The sequence below is a fragment of the Zea mays genome, chromosome 6, assembly GCF_902167145.1.
Source record: "Zea mays cultivar B73 chromosome 6, Zm-B73-REFERENCE-NAM-5.0, whole genome shotgun sequence".
NCBI lineage: Eukaryota > Viridiplantae > Streptophyta > Magnoliopsida > Poales > Poaceae > Zea > Zea mays.
Window position 1 is genome coordinate 12325580 of NC_050101.1, and position 8175 is coordinate 12333754.

At 41.2% G+C, this 8175-nt stretch overlaps 1 protein-coding gene across 2 annotated transcripts; it reads right to left on the reverse strand.

Annotated features, from left to right (window-relative positions):
- Nucleotides 1-878: 878 nt before the first annotated feature.
- On the reverse strand, nucleotides 879-7770 carry LOC103628998 (serine-rich adhesin for platelets). Of its 2 annotated transcripts, none has more exons than XM_008650204.3 (7): nucleotides 7616-7770; nucleotides 6809-6952; nucleotides 6632-6687; nucleotides 2131-4233; nucleotides 1848-1955; nucleotides 1573-1756; nucleotides 879-1386 (listed from the first exon to the last, which is right to left on the reverse strand). In XM_008650204.3, the coding sequence occupies exons 2-7, from the start codon at nucleotides 6935-6937 to the stop codon at nucleotides 1168-1170; spliced, it is 2799 nt and encodes a 932-aa protein (XP_008648426.1). In that variant the 5' UTR covers nucleotides 6938-6952; nucleotides 7616-7770; the 3' UTR covers nucleotides 879-1167. The 2 variants fall into 2 exon arrangements, with proteins under 2 accessions (XP_008648426.1, XP_008648427.1); XM_008650205.3 differs by having other exon boundaries at nucleotides 7562-7736.
- Nucleotides 7771-8175: the final 405 nt, after the last annotated feature.

The following is an 8175-nucleotide window of genomic DNA, read 5'->3' on the forward strand; positions in this document are numbered from 1 at the left end:
AATACATTTTTGGAAAAAAAACAAAAAAACTAATGAAAATAATAGTGATTTTTGGCAAAACAGACCAAACTCCATCCTTTAGCCAGCTGAAGCCAAAATGCTTGTCCAACGCCTACAATCTTGACTACCTCATCCCTATTCTCTAGTGACCTACTCCATAAACAACAACCACGATTTGTGACATCTCACCCGTTGCCATCCCTCTAAATGTTGTTGGCACACTATACCTCCACCATCACTACCGGAATCCGAGGCTTTGCCGAGTGTGGGCTTCTTTGCCGAGTGCCTTTTGTCGGGCACTCGGCAAAGAAAGCTTTGCCGAGTGCCGCTCTCGGTACAGTTAGGCACTCGGCAAATCGTGCTTTGCCGAGAGCTGAACACTCGGCACCGAACGGCACTCGGCAAAGACAACTTTGCCGAGTGTAAAATAGCCTTTGCCGTGTGTTTAGAACACACGGCAAAGAAGCTGATTCCGGTAGTGCATGCATGCTAAACTTATGTATGGTTTGAATTTATTGTGCTATGTTGAACTTAAACCCTTATTTCACCTATGTATGGTTTAGATGTTACATGAATTACTTGGTGAGTCATGACCATTCCTAGCTATGTATGGTGACATTGTGCTTCCAAACCATTTTTTTGCTACAAATTGGCTAGGATATACTAGCCATTTTGACCATATTCTATATTCCTTTTTTTCTATTTGTTTCTATGAAAATATGAAAGCATAAACAGTTTAGGAGTTTTTCTACTGTTTCCGTTCATACATATTTGTTTGTTTACCTTGGTTTGGAATAAGTGAAGCAAGAATCAACTTGTTCCAATTAGGGCAGGCTTCTCAATGTTTACAACAATTTTGACTTTAGACAAAAAAAAACTAAAAGACAACAAATGTTCAACAGTTGAAATTACCACACAAGCAAACACAAATCAAAATAAAACTTTGTCGTCAAATGCATCTTAGGGATCCACAAGCCAACAGCAATATATGTCAAGGCTTTAGAACATATATAGAACATCCAACTTAAACCCCATGTCATCTGGGTACTGTACTAGTGCCAAGGGAAAAAAACACAAACTTAAGTTGGTCATGCGAGGGGAGAGATTATATCAGCCCATTCGAAACACCGCGCGCATCGGTAGATATGCAATACATAACGCGCATGCTTACTGCAGAGACGACCTTGACAAAAAGAACTCGTAATCTGAATGATAGTTCATGGCTTCTCCAGATGGCGCCCTTGGCACCACTGCCTTCGACATGATTGATGCACATTGCCTCAGTGCCCTCAGCCTCTTGTTCAGGAGTTCAGCATGGTCGGTTCCCGAGGGTGGCCTTGGTTTGATCCTGAGTTGTTGTTCTCTCAGTTGAAACCACTTCTCTCCCTGTAAATAAGAAATTTTTCATAACAAATAACACCAATAAGGAACAGGTACATATAGTTCTTTTTAAAAGAGAAATAGAAATATATATATATATATATATATATATATATATATATATATATATATATATATGCATATACATATTTCTGTCTAGTAGTACTGAAGTGTCGTCATTTGAACCACTACCTGGTCTTTGTAGGCAAGCAGACCCACAATCGGACAGATCATACGATCATACGCATCAGCCTTATTATCCGTAGAGCAAATTTGTGGAACCAATTTTCCTAGGGAGTGGTATGTCAGGAATGAAGCTTGGCAGCTCCCTGCAGCTGCAGGTATCTGACAAATAGGGTACCAGGCAACACAGAACCTAGAAACAACGGAGCATCTGGTTAGCACATAAAAAGAAAAAGGAATCGTGTTATAGATTGGAAGAGAGTTGCTTATTATTAGGATCATACCAGGAAGCAGGATGAAGATCAGATAGCTTGACACTTTCAAGTTGCTTAGGATCCCCAAATATTGGATTACCAGCAGAGAGGTTTACGCCGTGCCGAAGCTGTTTGATCCTATATTACATGACAACAAGTAGATCAATCAAGTAGGGATGGAAAAGACTCAGAAACAGTGTTTCTGGATCCTATAGCTGCTAGTCTCTAGCTATGTATATAATAAATCGTAAAGAATATGCACGACAAAAAGCAAAGTAATTAAACAATAATGCATGCACGCTCCTCAACATACTTGGTGAAGATTGGAGGCCGTGAAAAGGGATTCTCCGATTCGAAGTACTCAAAGACGAGTCCGCTGCCGTGACTTTGTGACTTCCCAGCTGGCTGTCCAAACAACTGAACCGCAGATAGAAGAGGTACAAAATATGTAGAAAGTTCTGGCCAGCTAGAATTGGTCTTTCCCTGCATCTGAACTTCAATCCCACAGCACTCAGGTTCTTCATACCAGCTCCACACGTTCCACAGACGCAGATCTTGCAAGCTCATGTTACCTTTTGTGCAAGATGTCTGTCCAATCACTGGGGTGGCCGCATGTAAGAAGTTTTCAATATCGGCATGGATACCGGCACTGATCATGTACACATCAGATGCTGCTTGCTGAACTCCATATGCATTATTAACGGCTTCAATAATCTTATCCAACTCAGACGATGATGCATCAGTACTGAATTTTGCTTTGTTCTGCTGTTCTTCGTCCCTATCCACACATGAAGAATTAACCATGTAACCTAGTAACGAAGTTTTATCAGAAGTTGGTGCTGTAGAATCTCTGTCTGCTTCAGTGCCAACACCAACTGGAGCCACAACTTCTTCCTGTTCTTCCTTGCCAACGTATGAAGGATTATCCAGATTATCTAGTGATGAAGTTTTATCAGAAGATGGTGGTGCTCTTGCGTCTTCGGTGTCACCATCGACTGGGGCCGCCATAGCTTTTTTCTGTCCTTCCCTACTATCAACACATGAAGAGTTATCCAGATGACCTAGTAGTGATGAAAGTTTATCAGAAGAAGATGGTGTTTTTGAATCTGTGTCCTTGATGATGCCATCACCAACTGGAGCCATGGCTTTCAGCTCTCCTGCCTTGGGATTGGGAAGACAGCTTGGAGAACTAGTTTCCTCGATAGCCTCTAGGGTAACATGATGACCACTCCTGGGTTTTGCTTGGTGCACTGTCGTTATAAGAAGCATTCTGTTGCTACCAGCTGAAACATTATCTCCATGATCAGTAGTATAACCGGTCTTTGACGACATGTTACTGAAACTGCGGGCCTTCTGGTATTTACCCTTTTTCTGGTTTGGTTTTCTAGCATAAAATGTATCATCATTTATGTAATGTCCTATTGTAATGACCTCACGGAATGGAGCTCTTGGGAAGTGTGCACGTGCTACAATAGGTCCTGAAGCAGCCATGGTAGATGAACTAGTCGTAGCAGGAGTTGATCGTTGCATCCTTTTCATCTTCTGTGCTGCTTTCCTGGAGACAACTTCCTGGAAATCACCACCATTGCTAGAATAACCGCTGCAGAGCAAGGCTTCTTGGCTACAGCCAGGACCGACTGCTAATAAACTGAAGCTTTGATGGTGAACATTTGGTCTGTTTCCTTCACCACTCGTCGTCTTGCGCCTAAAACCTCGTGAATCTGTAGAATAATCTGATGCAGACAATGACGGCTCACTTCTCGCATCTGACAAGCTGCCAGCATAATCACCCATGGTGCAGTTCCATGCATTGCCACCAGTATAATAGTCATTAGCAGATGAACGACTAGCAGCAGTGGTGTATGAAGTAGTGCTCTCAAAGCTTTTGAAGTCATCACTGCTGCTAGAAGCAGATAGTTCCTTCTCGTTACCAGAAGATGCACTGTTTACAGCAGAAGTGATGACAAGTTTTGCTGTCACCCGACAGCTGGAGGAGGAAGAACTGTATTCCAGTAGTGGCACCCGAACGGCAACACGGCTGGACGAGGACGCCGAGGTTTCGCCACCGGTCGCGTTAGCGCATGTGGAAGAAGGTTGTTGGGTGGGTGACCCAGTCTGCATTTCTGAAGCATGTGACTGTTTTCTACCCTTGCCTTTGCCCTTGCTCTTGCCCTTTTTCTTCTTTTTGTTGTTCTTGCCGCTCTTCTTATTTCTTGTAGCTTTCTGTTTGTCTGAATTTATCTTGATAAAAGTACCTTCCAGGAAATCTGTATCATCAGGTGGCTTAGCTGAATCTTTTAGAAGCCGTCCTTTACCAGCCGGCTGAGTGCTGTCTCCATCTTGCACATCGTCTGACAATATTTTCAGATGAGGAAAATATACTTTGAAACTCAATGATCCAATAAAAGCATCAGTCCTGTGGAGAGGAAGAAAACAGATGTCATCAAGTGATGACGAACTGAGACAAGAGCAAATAAAAGACCTTAATAATAGAAAGCATGACATAATAAAAACAACTATAGCACCGAATATGAATTTGTTTATCTCCAAACAAACCGGATATATGCGCAGCTTTAACCATAAAACTAATATATAAGAGCACAATTATACTCTTTAAATAAACAAATGTTTTATCTCTATTTCAAAAGATTAAAACTTGCACATATTATCATGATCCAAATCATTGAACTTTGAAAACCACCATTTAAAAGAGCAGTAAAAAGTAAACAAAATATTTCATGAGAGCAATATTAGAACAAAGATATATATCATCATAACTTTTGTTCACTTATTAGTATGGGACAATTCCCTGTATGTCACTGTAATTTTGTTCAGTACCTTTGCCACCGTAAATATCTCAATGCCTTCTATGCTACCCGGGTGCAATTTCTTACCCTTCCATGCAATTTCTTATATGCCAGTAGCTAGTAATCTACTAATATATCAAAATGTGCCTTACATGGCAATGGGAAATGCCAAATCTTCCAGCCATAATAATGGATGAGGGAGAAGTCCTCCTATTGCCCATAGGATCTTTTAGCTCTTTGGAATGTCAATGTGTCTAGGACCTGGACCTATTTGGTTCTTCTCTATTTTTCTGTCTAAGGTTAGTTCTTCAATTTGGACGACTAAACTTAGACAAAGTGTGGTAAGTTAATCGAGAACCAAACATGCCCTAATGTTCCATCAAATTATACTAGTTTGTCTCCAATAGACCCGTTTTCTTGTAACCCATTGAGGTTAAACTAGTAACTACACAATTCATCGGCTATGGATGATGTGAGGGAGTGGTGATATTGCCTCTAGTATACTGTTGTTGATGAGAAGGCATTATCGAAGGTCCATACACATGATGAAATATGTTGCCTAAGTGTCTTTCAGGGTGACACCTTCGACCGGTTAACTTCGACGATTGAAGAGTAGCTGGCCCAGGATGAGGTCATCTTCAGACAGAGAAGGGCTATGAAGGACGACAAGGAGACATACACGACACATCTCTCGTGTTAAAGGACATAGATACCCTGCCTCGACTATGTAGATCCTTTGTATAGGGCAAGGGATGCTTATGTAATTTTCTATGAAGATGTGTACCAATATGTGTATAATGTCATAGTTACACAGGGTTCGGCCAATTGTAATCCTACGCTTGTACTGTGCCACCTTCATGTGTGGGCGCCTTCGAAGAGTAATCACCCTCCAGCCTTTGAGCTCAAGTGGCCTTCGAAGGTATAACATTCCAAAGTCCTCTTAAGTAGTATAATGACTTATACCCTCCTTTGCATGTGATAAAAGAAAACCAAAGAAATGGTCCGTGTTGCAAAAGGAGGAAAACATAACACAAATCAAGTGGGGATAACGTGCGCTTGAGACTACAATGATGCAAATTTTCTCATATAACGGATGGAGTTTTAGTAATCGAATTGGTTTTTAGTAGATTAGGAAATATTGTTGTTCTTGAAATATTAAGCATAGTGTGTTTTGGTTTTAGATGTAATAATTGAACAGCCACATGCATCTATTGGTGCAGAAGCTGAAATATTTCAATATATACCCTATTCTAATTAAAAATGACTTTAACATACGACCTGTATACGAACCTTTGTTTCTTATTGTATTCTATACCAACATTATTGTAAAAGCTCCCCTTCCCCTCACCTGCCAATCCTTCGAAGTTGACAAAAGGGGAGACTTCACCTTGATTTGTGATGCGTTGTTGTGGTTCTTTGTAGGAGTTTTGACAGGCCGGCCGGTAACTAACACCTGTGCTTGTTTTCACATATTGTCTCTGGTGGCTTGAACTTTATAATATTTTCACATTTTATTGAATGGTAGATTCATTCCCTATTTCTATTTTTCAAACTCATTTTATATATTTCTAAACTATTACTTATATATTGGTCTACAGTTTGTATAAAATGTTTCCTTTCTGTCCCAAACAATACCAATTTATGATAGGTGTAGCTAGCTTGACCTGAAATCACTTATGTTAGTTGGCTTCATACTGGACATTGTTGATGTTCTGGATGTGTTATTCTTCTGTAATTCATGTACCATGTGCCATGCCAAGTAGAAGCTAAGTTATTGTTTTAAATATATTTAGACACGGATCGGAGTAGTAATGCGTGAGAATTTTGATAAACAAGGATTTCAATGGACAATTCTCTGAACTCAACTACAAAAACATTGTTCTAGAGAATATAACATAATTCACATGTCAGTCCAATGCTAGTAATTGATAAAATTTATATGTTAGTCAACACAATTTCATCACGAAAAGGACTAGTAAATAAATACGGAAAAGAATATGGCCATACATCTGGTCCTGCCGTTGTTGTTCCTGCCTAGCCTCGAATGCAGCTACTTGACGTTCCTGCAACATCCCAGTGAACAAAAACGAATAAATCATACAAGAAAAGACCATGCATATATATCGTCTATATATGTCTTATATGATAGTATAAACCCTATAATCCCAAGATTATTGCACATACAAACTCTAAATTCTCTGGGTTCTTCCTCTCCGTGGAACGCCTGAATATGCGGCGGCGACGTTGACGTCTCCTTGGTGCATCCCCATCAGCGATGTTTCCATGGGTACTCCCTTCTTCTCCTGGTGGCATACTGCATACACCCCCCTGCAGGCATGGACAGTACCAGCAGGAATCACAGACGACACACGTTTCTGTACATATACATGGGCATGGCTGCTGAACCGGATCGATTTGCTAGTAAAAACCACGCAAATATGCGAAGGAATGGAAATGCCAGCAGCTGATTAATTAGAACGAAGGAACAGCACACACACTACTTCTTTAATCGTCGTCCACAAGATCCATGGACCCTCGCCGGCTGACTAGCTAGCCTAATGGCGTGCAAACTTAACCTGCAATAATCTGACGATCCCTACACATATATACAGTCAAAAATTTGCAAAGGCCGTAGCAGAAGTAGAAATCTGGTAGCGGCCGGTCGAGCGCGCGATCGATCCAGGCACAACGACAACCACTGAACCGAACCCTCCCCCTCCCTCCCTGCCTCCTCCTTCTTCCTCTCAGGCAGCCACGCCGTACCCAGCAGAAAACAACTCATTCCAACAACAACAACAAGAAGAAGAAAGCATCAACAAAGTAGAGTGAAGAACCATAGATACGATGCACGCAGAGCTCCAACTCCAAAACGAGATTCATAGAAATTCCTGAAGAGGAAACAAGCTAGCAAAGAAGAAACTCGTGCTATATACGTACGACACCAGCAGTGTGTGTGCGTGGTGAGAGCGCGAGATCAACGAATGCACATACTGTCGGAAAATTCTGATGCTGTCTGCCTTGGAAGAAGAGAGCCGGAGAGAGGTAGGGGAGAGAGGGGGGTGCGAGAGAGGCCGGAGAGCGAGCGCACTAGTTTGGCAAGGAGAAAGGGCCCGGGACCACCATAAGGCAGTAGCTTATCATATAGGAAAAAAAAGCGAGTGGGAGGGACTACGAAACATGTGAGCTAGCTAGTATCCCCTGTGCAGTGGAACCGTGTGTTAGGATCATGACAGTTCAAATTTGTATTTTTCCTACTACTTTCAACTTTCTGTTGAGTACAATAATGTTGGTAGTAGACCATGGATGTTGTAGATATATGTTTACTCCTTTAATTTACAAGGGACGACGACACAGTTGTACCAACCTAGTAAAAAAATATGAGTATTTTTTTTTTGTATATATATATGTGTGTCCATAATATATACTGCAGTAATTAAATGTGGTGCCCAATAAATGTACATGGGCAATCTTTTTTCTGGACGCCATAAATATCTGTGTTGTATGCATGCTATAATGAAATATGGTGGCGTGGTTCGTTCTACACAACTCAA